Raw genomic sequence first — 12,640 nt, 5'->3', positions numbered from 1 at the left:
ACGCTTACATGATCAGATCGGAAGAAGTGAAGACTGTCTTTTAGAAAGGTATTAAGAGCATTTTTATCAGCGTTTTTAAATAGATATACTTTGCGTTTCTTTTTGATGGTTGTAGGTGTTATGGTATTCAACCTATCAGCAACTGCTTTGTGGTCATTAATCCCTGTGTCCGTCATGATACTCACTATTTGCCCAGGTTTATTTATTGCTAAAAGGTCAAGTTTGCTCTCACAACCATTTACACTTCAAGTGGGCTCATGAACTAACTGTTCCAAATAATTTTCTGAGAAAGCATTCAGTACAATTTCAGATGATGTTTTATGCCTGCCACCGGCTTTAAATGTTAAATTTTTCCAGTATATCGAGGGTAGATTGCAGTCACCTCTGAGTATAATTGTGTGAGTGGGGTACCTATTTGAAATGAGACTCAAGTTTTCTTTGAACTGTTCAGCAACTATATCTTCCGTGTCTGGGGGTCAGTAAAACGATCCAATTAATAGTTTAGTGTCCGACTGTCAAGTATAACCTCTACCCATACTATTTCAAACAAACTATCTACTTCAATTTCACTACAAGGCAAACTACTTCTGACAGCAATAAATACTACACCACCAACTGTATTTAATCTATCCTTTCTGAACACTGTTAGATAGTTTGAAAACAATTTGGCTGAGGTTATTTTCGGCTTTAGCCAGCTTTCTCTCTACCTATAACTATTTGAGTTTCAGTGCTTTCTATTAGGGCTTGGAGCTCTGGTTCTTTCACAACACAGCTACAACAGTTTACATCTACAATATTGATCATTTCTACAACTACCTTACTGTTTTGACTGCCCCTTTTAGATGGATGCCCTTTCTGTGGTTTCCTGAGACCACCTAACCTAAAAAACTGCCCAGTCCCTTCCACACAGCCCCCGCTAGCATGTAGCCACTTCCTGTGTGTAATGGACTCCTGACCTATTAAGCGGAACCTGGAAACAAACCACCCAATGGCACAAGTCAAGGAATCTGCAGCCTATATGGTCACAGAACCGCCTGAGCCTCTGATTCAGACCCTCCACTCGGCTCTGCACCAAAGGACCACAGTCAGTTGTATCGATGGTGCCGAAGATGGTGAGCTCCGCCTTAATCTCCCAAGCGAGACTAGCAGTCTTTAGCATTTTCGCTAGCCACCCGAAACTAGAGAGAATCTCCTCCAATCCAAAGCCACTACCTGCAGTTGGTTGCACCCTGTACTCTTCACGGCATCTGGAAGCACCATTTCCTCATCCGGAATGACTCCCCCAGTATGCACACGGAGTGCACACTGGCTTCTTTTCCCTCCTTGGCAGCCATATCCCTAATGGTGCCGAAGATGGTGAGCTCCGCCTTAATCTCCCAAGCGAGACTAGCAGTCTTTAGCATTTTCGCTAGCCACCCGAAACTAGAGAGAATCTCCTCCAATCCAAAGCCACTACCTGCAGTTGGTTGCACCCTGTACTCTTCACGGCATCTGGAAGCACCATTTCCTCATCCGGAATGACTCCCCCCAGTATGCACACGGAGTGCACACTGGCTTCTTTTCCCTCCTTGGCAGCCATATCCCTAAGGGTCCCCATTACGTACCTAACGGAGCTCCCAGCTACCAGCAAATACACCCTCTGTGAATGCCCAGACCTTGTGAGTCGAGAAGCTTCCTCTTGAACATGGTGGACAGCTGCATCCAGCTTAGTGATTTCATCAGCCACAGATAACGGCTGAAACCTGTTCATCAACCAGGGAGGCCCTACAATTGGCTCCTCAGAAAGTTTTTTGCTGTGTGCCAGACTTTGGAATGATCTCCCACTCGACCACGGGTGAATGGTCAACCTCAGTGCAGGCAGTACCCAAGGCGAATATAGCAGTGAACCAATCGGGGGACACGTGGGACATGCTCGACATCCCTCACATCCCCACGCTCATAAAAATATATAACAAATGAACGGTGTACTCACCTTATTAGGAACATGAGGTGCTCTGTCTATCCAACACCATCTGTGAGATATTCCACCTGGTCATCACAACTGGGGAAATCTAGTTCTCTGATGGTTGCCAGGGAGGAGTAAAGCTGCTAGTCAGCCTTAGAAAGCTGCCATTTGGGTATGCACACAGGTGGGGTAGGAGTCAGCAAACGGATAGCACATGAGAAATGGTCACTCGAGTAAGTGTCAGAGAGAACAGACCACTCAAGACAATGGGCAAGCTGGGCAGTGCAGAAGGATAGGTCCAAATGGAAATAGGAGTACAAGGAATTGGAAAGGAAAATGGGTGCTCCAGTGTTAAGGCAGAAGAGGTTAAGTTGGTTAAGAATGTCATCTAAGAGGGCACATCTCCGACAGGTTCTGGGAGATCCCCAAAGGGAATAATGTGCATTAAAGTCACCGAGTAGCAGAAATGGGGGAGGTAGCTGCCCAATAAACTGAAGAAAGTCTGCCCTGGAGACAGTGAATGACGGAGGGATATAAATGGTACACATGGAAAAAGTCGGGGGGGGGGGGGAGGAGGGGGTAGGGGTGGGGGGGGGAGGCCAACTGCAACAGCTTGAAGAAGGGTAGTCAGGGAGATGGATTGACTACGTAAGTCATCCTGTATGAGCAGCATGATGCCCCCACGAGATGGAATGCTGACCTCAGGGGGTAGGTCAAAACAAACTGGGAAGAAATGTGAAAGTTCAAAGGGGTCATGAGGACGCAATTTCGTTTCCTGAAGGCAGAGTATAAGGGGACACTGCGATGCTAAAAGTAGCTGTAAATCCTCTTTGTGAGACCAAAGTCCATGAACGTTCCACTGGAGGAGAGTCATGATGAGGAAGAGATGAAGACCTGACAGCCTGCAAAGAGTCGCTGCCACAGGGCACAAAGCATGAGGATCGAGCTCCATGGGGTCCACAGAAACATCGGTTTGCTTGTGCTGTCGGTCTGTCGAGTCCAATGCAGAAAAATGGTTGATGGTGCACCCCCGTGACATGGAGGCTGGCTGGGCTAACGTATCACATAGTAACACCATCGAAGAGGATCTTTGAGTTGGTGAAGGAGAAGACCATTTGCCTTTGGTGGACTTCCTCGAGCCTTTTTGGTTGGCAGAGGAAGACTCGGGTATTGTTTGGCTGGAGGGACATAGGAAGTCTTTACGGGACTACTCCTTCTGTCCTACCACTTGTGTAGCTGGTGGCTTTGCTCTTCGAGGCGAGAGTTTGATGGCTTGTTGCACAGCTGGATGGGAGGTTGGAGATGCTGCCTTGACACTGGGCAATTCCACAACTTCAGAGCTGAATTTGAGGTTGCATGTCTGCATGGCCATGTCCTTCATGGAGTGAAGGGTAACAGAACTATAGGTGCTAGAAGGGAGAACACAGGGTCTGTAACTAGCCAATAACTTGTGAGCAACTGGGTAAGGCACTTTTTCCTTTACTCGGATTCTTGAACAGCCCACTCATGAAGATACATGTGACAATCCTGAGAGGCGGCGGCATGGCCACTGTTGCAGTTGACACAGCAGGGAGAAGGAGGCAGGCAATTTGCAGTTGACACAGCAGGGAGAAGGAGGCAGGCAATCACCCCCATGCGCATACCTACCACAGGTTACACATTTGGCTGGGTGGCAGCAAGTCGTTCTAGGGTGGTTGAAACGATGACACTGGTAGCAGCGCATCGGGTTTGGAATGTACAGTCAGACTGTGATAATTTCATAGCCTGCTTTAATCTTGGATGGAAGCACCGCTCTATCAAAGTGAGAAAAAGCGTGCGGGTGGGCACTAAGGAGGAATCTACCTTTTTATCACCCGATGGATGGCAAGAGGTATGACTGGATTTCAGCCCCAGTCAGACCATCGAGTAGCCTATTGTAAATAACACCACAGGACGAATTCAGAGTTTGGTGGGCCTCAATATGAACCGGGCAGCCATGGAGAAGCGACGTGGCAAGAAGTAGTCTCCAAAAGCAAAGTTCCATTCTGTAAATGAGAGCAAGATTTCACAGGGCTGGCAATTGCATCAACACCTTCCTGAATAATAAACCAATCTACTGTTGCGAAGAACCGACCGTCTTCAGTATGTTAGACAACGAGGAATTGTGGTGCAGTTGGAAGGGTCTTTGATTCATTAGCCTCATTACATTTACGTTTTGTAGATGTTGACTGTGAAGACTGGCTCATTGCGAGAAAATCCCCCATGATTGCCAGCGTCTCCAATGGCGTGCTCCTTCCAACTGAGGGCCCCCTTCACAAGGGGATGCACTCACCTTAGGTGATTGTTCACACCTCAGGTCACATCTCCCAATCACCTGACAGGGGGACCAATCAACAATTTGGAAAGGTTGCAGCTCAAGCAGTTACCCCTCTCTGGGACTGGCCTGTACCAGGGGGTATGTGCGAACTCTACCTGTCGACCCAGGGCTGAGAATTACACATTACCTAGTCACCTGTTACATGTCAGATGCATGGGCTGACCTTCAAGAGCACACAGGGAGGAAGAAGAAAGAGGAACTTCAAATTCCGAAGCAGAGGAACAAGAGGTGAAGGGAAACAAAGAAAGGAAAAGGGAATGAAAAACAGTGGTGAGACTGTTCTTATGTCATCAACGGACAATGCGGAACATTCCCAATAACATCCCAGACATGTTCCCCAAGGGAGGGGAAAAAGAATACCAAGAGGATAGACATGCACCCAGAAGGGAAATGATGCTGCAATGGCTGGGGCCCCATGGTAGCCAAGCACGAACCTGCCAAAGAGTGGGGCACTCCCTGGGGGCTATTCGAGCGTGGTTGTAATGTGGACACAGGTAGCAGCACATTGGCTTTGAAATGTACAGTCGACCCGTGATGACTTCGTAGCCTGCTTTGATCTCTGATGGAAGCACTATCCTATCACTTGTGAGACAAAAAAATGTGTTTAGGTACTAAGGTTGCATCAATCTTATTATTACCTGATGGACTGCAGGGACGCCCTGAACACAGAGGTAAGTTTTGATTCCACCCTTGCTCAGACCATTGAGCTACATAGTATAACTAACACCATGAGAAAAATTCAGCAATCAATGAGCCTCAACACAAAGGGCATAGCTTTAAAGGAGCAAAGTTACAAGCAGTTGTTGGGTTTAAGAATCACTATTAGTCTCCTAAAGCAGAGCACCATTATGTAAATGAGAGCACGATTACAAAGGGCCGGCAATTTCATCAGCACCTCTCTGAATTATAAATGGATTAACCATAGCAAAGGACTAACCTCCTCCATCATGTGATACCACGAGGAGCAGAGGTGCAGCTGGGAGAGTCTTTGAATCTTTAGTCTCATTCTTTTTACACTTAGTAGACATAGGCTGAGATGACGATTGGTTCATTACGAGAAAATCCCCGACGATTGCTAGCGTTCTGATGGCATGATCATTCCAAATGGGAGCGCCCATCAGAGGTGGGCTCACCTGCCTTAGGTGATTGCTCACACCTCAGGACACACCTCCCAAACTCCTGACAGAGGGATCAGTTGGAAATTTGTGAAGATAACAGCTCATACAATCACCCCTCCCTGGGCCTGACCTGTGCCAAAGGGTATGTGCGAACACTATCCGTTGACACAGATCTGGGAATTACGCATTACCCAGTCACCTGTTACACGGCAGACATGGGCCAGCCTTAATGAGCACAGAGGGAGCAAGAAGAAACCAAGAGCAACCTCAAATACTGAAGTGGAAGAAGTATGGGAGATGGAGAACGAAGAAAGAAAAATTCCTACTTTGATAATGTACATAAGTTCTGTCTAGACTTAGGGCTTTCTGATCACATCAAGTAAGATAAGATGAATAAAAATATCCAGTATGAGGAAAAAGAAGCTACACAATCAGCTGATCCTGATTTTGTAAAATATGTTAGGACTATTTTTGAGAAAGTTGTGAAAGCTTCAAAACAAATGGCAACAAATTAATTCTAGGGCAGAAAAATAAAATAAGGGCAGTATGGTCTGTATTTAAGTCTGAATTAGGTTTCCAAAATCACAAACAAGACATTTCAAAAATCAAACTTAAGGAAAAATCGGTTGTAAATCCAGTTCAAATATCTGAGTGCTTCAATGAATAATTCATAAATGTAGCCAAATCTGATTTAGACATAGCAAATTATGGCCAGAAAGTAAAGAGTTTTGGGTCAAAAGGTAATACCAGTGAATGTCTCAAAAAATTCAACACAGTTTCAGCAAAATTGGTTCAAAACATCATACTCTCCTTAAAAGACAAAAACTCTGCTGGGTGGAATGGGATTACCCATCAAAGTAATTAACAAAGTTTACAACATAATAGCTCATCCTCTCTCTCTCTTTCTCTCATAATAAACATATCCTTTGAGAAAGATTATTTCCTGATCTATTGAAATATGCAGAAGTAAAACCATCGTTTAAAAATAGTTCAAAAGATGACATAGGAAATTATCGTCCCATTTCTATACTCCCTGTCATATCAAAACCATTTGAAAACATTGCTGCCTTTCACATACAAAGCTTCATCACACACAATGAAATCATTTCACATAACCAATTTGGCTTCCAACAAGACAAAAACACAGTAGATGTGATAAATGAGTTTATTAAAAGAATTACTTCATCACCAGACAGGAAAGATAAGGTCGCAGGAATATTCTGTGATTTTTACAAAAGCATTTGACTCTGTAAACCATGCCTTGATGCTTTTCAAACTCAACAGGTACAGAATAAGGGATATTGCTTTGAAAGGGTCGTAATCACATCAAATGGAGCAGATTACTTCTCAGAGTGGAAAACTGTCACACAAGGTGTTCCTCAAGGCGCCATCATTGGACCCATTTTGTCCCTGTTCTATGTAAATGACTTGCCTCGCAATATAAATACTCATTGCTGATTCTGCCTTAATTGAAAATGATAATTCTGACAATGTACCACAGTGTCATGAATACGTTAAGTAACTTGGAAACATGGTTCAGTATAAATGGCTTAAGGCTAAACATTTCAAAAACCCACATGAGGAGTTTTAAAACCAAACAGTCAAAAACTGAAGAAACCTGTATCACTCATAATAATCAAGAAATGGAAGAAATTGACTCAGTCAGGTTCCTGGGAACTTTGAGTTGGAATTCTCATATACAATATCTAGCTAATAAATGAACAACCTTGCATTTGCAGAGGAAATTTTACACTGTGCCACCAGGAAAATAGCATACTATAGCTACTTTCAATCTATTATTCAATATGGCATAATTTTTTGGGGAAACTCTGGAAATGTTACAAAAATTTTAAAGTTGCAAAAAAGAATCATTCGCAACATGTGCTCTGCACAGCCGAGGGCGTCATCTCGACCATTATTTAAAGACCTAAAAATATCAACTGCCTCCTCTTTATACATCTTTGAGGTGGTTCTTTTGCTATGCAGCAGAGATGACCCATTAAAATAAAATAAAAATTAAAAAGAATGCTGAACACTCATACAACACAAGGCATAAAGGAAACTTCATGCTCACCTCGCATCACTTAAAATTGTGTGCTCAGACTCCTCAGTATATAGGCAGGAAAATTCACAACACAATAAAAGGGTGTGACATAATGCATATGAAGATAAATATTTCAAAAAGCATTAACATGATTTTCTAATTGAACGATGCTGCTACTCTGTGGAAGATTTCATGAAGGACAAAGTGATACTTTGAGCTGGATCCCTAAAATGGAATAAAAATTTTGATAGTTATAGTACATGTAAATACTGTAAGTTTGACAAATTTTAAGTAAGTAAATTCTTGACAAAGTATTATTGTAAGTGTGACAACATTTCAAATAAGCTAATTGTAACCTTGACATGTCTCCTGTACATCAGACATTTGTTCTGAAACTGTATGTTGTGAGATGAAAAAAAAACACACACATTTCACATTGTCAAAATGTGGGGAAAGCTATCATTCAGTTCATCAAGTGAAAATATTCCCTTAATTCATACTGCATCTCACTGTAGTCATCCAAAAAGGGTGTATTCCTGTATCCAACAGCTAACAGAGCGGAGATATCTCAGCCTAACACATACTTTGTGAATAATAGTAACTCTAATATTTTCCATAAACACTGATAATAATATTGTTTCTGTTAAATACTGACTGTCCACTGTAACACACAAGATTATATCAGTCGTAAATTGTTTAAGTCACACACATATTTGAGAAGCTACTTTGTATAACAGTATCTCGGTTATTAGTTAATAGCACAGTGTGGCAGTGGATACCTATCAGAAATCGAAGACAGCAAAATAAACACGTTCCTATTATTTGTAAAATGTTGTTTGTACACCATGTGAAGCACATTTTGCACAACACATGTTTACACCAATTATGGTGATGTTTTGTGTTCTGTCATCTCACTGAGTAATATCAAATTACATCTCTCAAAAATGTTATAGAGTCCCGCAAACAGACACAATTAACTCAGTTTATATTTATGTGCATCCATTCTTTTAAAACAGAGTAAAATGTCTTGGTTTCCAGTCACATGGGACTGTTTGATACGTGAGAAATTCTCAATAAATATGAGCTAAGAAAATACCTAGTTTCAGATTACGTTCTGTGTAAAGCCAAATAGGAGCTAAGGGAATTAAGCGAAGGTCTGGTACCTACCTCAATTATTAGTTTAAATTATTGTCCAGTACCACAGAGGCTTATTTTACTACCAATTGTTTGACATTTCCTTGTATAAATATACTGTACATACACAGTGAGACCACAATCTGATTTAAATTTGAAAAAAAGGGGAGGGGGGGGGGGGGGAAAGAACCAAAGTTGTTGGTGCAGTAGTTGAGCAACTGGTCTCGTGTTCAGAACGACTGTAGTTAAAACACCTGTTGAAACATGCACATATAAATTTTCCTTTGTTTCCGTAAATCACTCAAGGCAACACCAATACAATGCCTTTGGGAAGGACACTGCTTAATGTCATGTCAAATCTGAGTTTCTACATATACATCTAAACTCCATGGACAACTGCATGATTGAGGGTACCTCCCATGTACCAGGCTGGCTGATCCATCTGCCAGACCCATTCACATATGGAGGATGGGAAGACTGACTGCCTCCTTGTCTCTGTGCATGCTGTAATTAATCTAATCTTGTCTCCAAAGTCCCTACAGGATTAACATGTACAGGATGGTTAAGTACATTCCTAATTTAAAGCTGATTCTTGAAACTTTGTAAGTAGGCTCTCAAGGGCTAGTTTGTGTCTATCTTTCTGCAACTTCAGGTTTTTCAACATCTCTATGATGATCTACTGCAGGTCAAATAAGCCTGTGACTGTTCACACCGCCCTTCTTTGTATACATCTGGGATCCAGATTTATTGGTCCCATCTGTTATATGTCCCACACATTTGAGCAATACTGTCTGACAGGTTGCACAAGATTTTGTAAGCCAACGTAGACTCATTGCTTTTTCAAAATATCCTACTAGCAAACTGATATCTGTCATGCACGTCAAAGCTTTTGCTTTGTTAATCCAACTTCAGTTCATGCATCATCCATCAGCATCTAGACCACCTTTAGTGCCAGTGACAGCTTTCACACAAGAATTTATTTGGGTTGCGTAAAATTCTTTTCTAAGCTTTGTGAGACACTTACTATGCAAAAGTCACTGTTTCTTGTGCTCATCCTCTAATAATCTTATCACAAACAGGATATTGAATACTGCTCTTTTTTCCTCCTTTTGTATGAAAGTTATCATGATTTAAGATAGACTGGTTCATTTGGAGAAGACATTTCAGTACCTGATGTCAGAAAACTTAACTTAATAACAGTGGTCACGTGTGTGTGAAGTGTGCTTGCGTGTGTGTATGTTTTCTTTTTTAAGGAAGGCTTTGACAAAGCTAAATGTGTGATAGTCTTTTCACTGTGCCTCTCTGCAACTCAGCATGTCATCTTCATGGTTAAGTAGCATTTATCTATTCATAATACTGAAAATAGAATATGCTTTTGGTAAAGCCTGATGACTGAAGAAATTACGGAGGCAATGAATACATGAACACAAGGAATGAGTACATAAATTAGTAGTATTGGAAATACACTCTGAGCACACATGCCTGATCATGCAACAATGGCAATTTTGCCTTACATTAACTAAGGAAAAACATATGAAAGGTAAGCAGCATTTGTTTCAGAATTAAAACTATTTAATTTGCCCTAGGAGATGATTGGATTGGATTGTTTGGGGGAAGAGACCAAACAGCGAGGTCATCGGTCTCATCGGTTTAGGGAAGGAAGTCGGCTGTGCCCTTTCAAAGGAACCATCCCGGCATTTGCCTGAAGCGATTTAGGGAAGTCACGGAAAACCTAAATCAGGATGGCCAGATGCGGGATTGAACCATTGTTCTAGGAGATGAATGAGACAACTAAAATACATTTAAAAAGGCAGTCATTGTATATCTACAACTAACATATAAGACAAGAATAAGTTATTTAGAAAACTCAAGAGCATAGGTCAGTAATAACAAAAAAATCATGAGAGGATGTTCATTCAGTTTTTGAGTTAGGCAGATAGGGAGCAGAAAAAAGTGTGTGTCAGGATGGTCATGGACTTGACATCTCCAAGGGCATGTTGTGGTGCACCAGGAAGTGTTGAGCAACTAAATGAACAGTGTATAGGTTCCCCCTCCCCACTGCTTTATTAAGGTAACTTGTTCCACACATGTACAACCATAAAGAGTATTGTGTTAGGTATAACCAAATGACAGTGCATTTGTTAAGATATTGGCCTCATATTTGGCAGGATGGAAGGTTATGTTCTGGCCAACCATTTCGATTTAAGTTTTCTGTAGTTTTCCTTGATCACTTAAAGCAAATGCTGGGACGATTTCAACACGAAGCCCTCTCCTTATTAAAATATGTGTATACTCACATGTCTGTACATAACAGGGCGTATATTTTTCCTTACATTAACCCAAAGAATCCTATAATGTTGTGAAATGATCCTTGGATCAGCAAACCACTGCCACCGCCACATGTGACTGGGGATCTCGAGACAATGGTCTGCGGAAAGCAGAGGACTATGTCTGGTAAAGCATGTAGAATTTAAACCACCTTCTGGGTTTATGATATGGATCAACTTAATCAGCCAATACTGTAACGTAATGATGTGGCGTCTGACATCACACATACGCAAAGAGACAAGGAACAGGATGCTGACTTTTTGTTTTGCTTTTCTCTATATTATCTTTTGGAATGTTGGTTGAGGTGACAGTGCTTTTTAGCACAGCCCAAGGTCTAGGTTAGGTTGAAAAGTCAGTTTGGTCGTTAGCTAGCAAAGTGGTATCAAAGGCTTCAATTAAGCCAAAGGCAGTATTACATTTTACAGGACTAGATGTATGTCATATCAGTCAATTCAACCGACCTTCTGTTTGTGACTTTGCACGCACATGTGGAACAGAAAGGGGTCATCTATAGAGCAACATAAACAACACCGCACAATTGTCTCTGGATATCTAGAACATCATAAGACGTACGAAAACGTTATGTGTGTGACTGCCTCATTTATGAACAAATAAAACTTACAAATCTACTTATCTCTAACACCACCACGTAACTTACTTCCATTTCCGAAGCCCTACACGTAGTTGGGTAGAAAATCAATTAGACCACGAACGATAATTCAGTACCGGAGTGAAACTTTCCCATGATCATTTCGAACGAATACTCATACATATTGACCCACGTCTAGCAAATGATGATGGTTAGTAAAAATAACGAGGCGAAATGTAGTTCTCACTCCGATACCACTTCTCCAACAGCCTCAATAACATAGCGCACAGATGACGTGCAGTGCACTAAAGTAAAAAAGACACTCACCCGTCGACAGTATTGACTTTTCCATACACACAACACTCATTTCTCAGATCTATGGTAACCCATTTGCCTTGCAAAGCAAATGCAAGACATGCTAAATCGTTGTACAAGAAATATCTCTCCCGTTTAAATGCTACTGCCATTGTGAAAGCATGTCGGGATTTACGTAAATAAGAGTACTATTATCTGGAGCAAAGTTTTGTTTCTTCAAAAAGTAGACATCAGCTGACGTCTGCCGGCAACGGGAACAGTTTGACAATTGACACAAGGAACAAATGACTATGAGCACCACAGATAAATATTAACTCCGCTTGCTTTGGTCTAACCTCCTAGATGTTTACAAACAAATAACACTCGAACTTCAGTCGAATTAATGCCATGTGAACTTTTTAACCACTTAGTAAACTTTACGGAAGAAAACAATAATTACAACTTATCCACATTGTAAACGCCTCCCTTTTAGTTTACTACAGCCTCCTTTGTATTAGTCAACCACAATATTATTGCACCTGGGAGTAAAGGCACTTCGGTCGGTGTATCATGTGTTTTTATCGCGATATTTTACGAGCACACGCTGAGCGACTCCATAGTATATACAGAACTGTCTTGAAATCATTCAGCTCCAACACTAAAATCCGTCACGAGATATACCACTGTTTCCAACCACAGGCATCCGTCTATTTTGATTATTTTGAAGACCCCCCCCCCCCCCCCCCTACTTCGAGTCAGTACCAGCGGTTCTATGGGCGCCCACGTCACATTCCTCATAGCATTTTCACGTTAGACATAACATCACCATTAC

At 41.8% G+C, this 12,640-nt stretch overlaps 1 protein-coding gene across 1 annotated transcript in view; it reads right to left on the bottom strand.

Moving 5' to 3' along the window:
• Positions 1–12,127, bottom strand: part of LOC126236991 (U7 snRNA-associated Sm-like protein LSm10) — a 62,986-nt gene extending 50,859 nt beyond the window's left edge. Inside the window, exon 1 of the mRNA XM_049946719.1 lies at positions 11,842–12,127. Within this exon, the coding sequence (XP_049802676.1) occupies positions 11,842–11,981 (140 nt within the window). The 5' untranslated portion in view covers positions 11,982–12,127. The remainder of the gene's footprint in view (positions 1–11,841) is intronic.
• Positions 12,128–12,640: the final 513 nt, after the last annotated feature.

Source organism: Schistocerca nitens, chromosome 1 (assembly GCF_023898315.1).
Source record: "Schistocerca nitens isolate TAMUIC-IGC-003100 chromosome 1, iqSchNite1.1, whole genome shotgun sequence".
In the NCBI taxonomy this organism is placed as follows: Eukaryota; Metazoa; Arthropoda; class Insecta; order Orthoptera; family Acrididae; genus Schistocerca; species Schistocerca nitens.
This window is presented reverse-complemented; position numbering and strand designations above follow the sequence as displayed.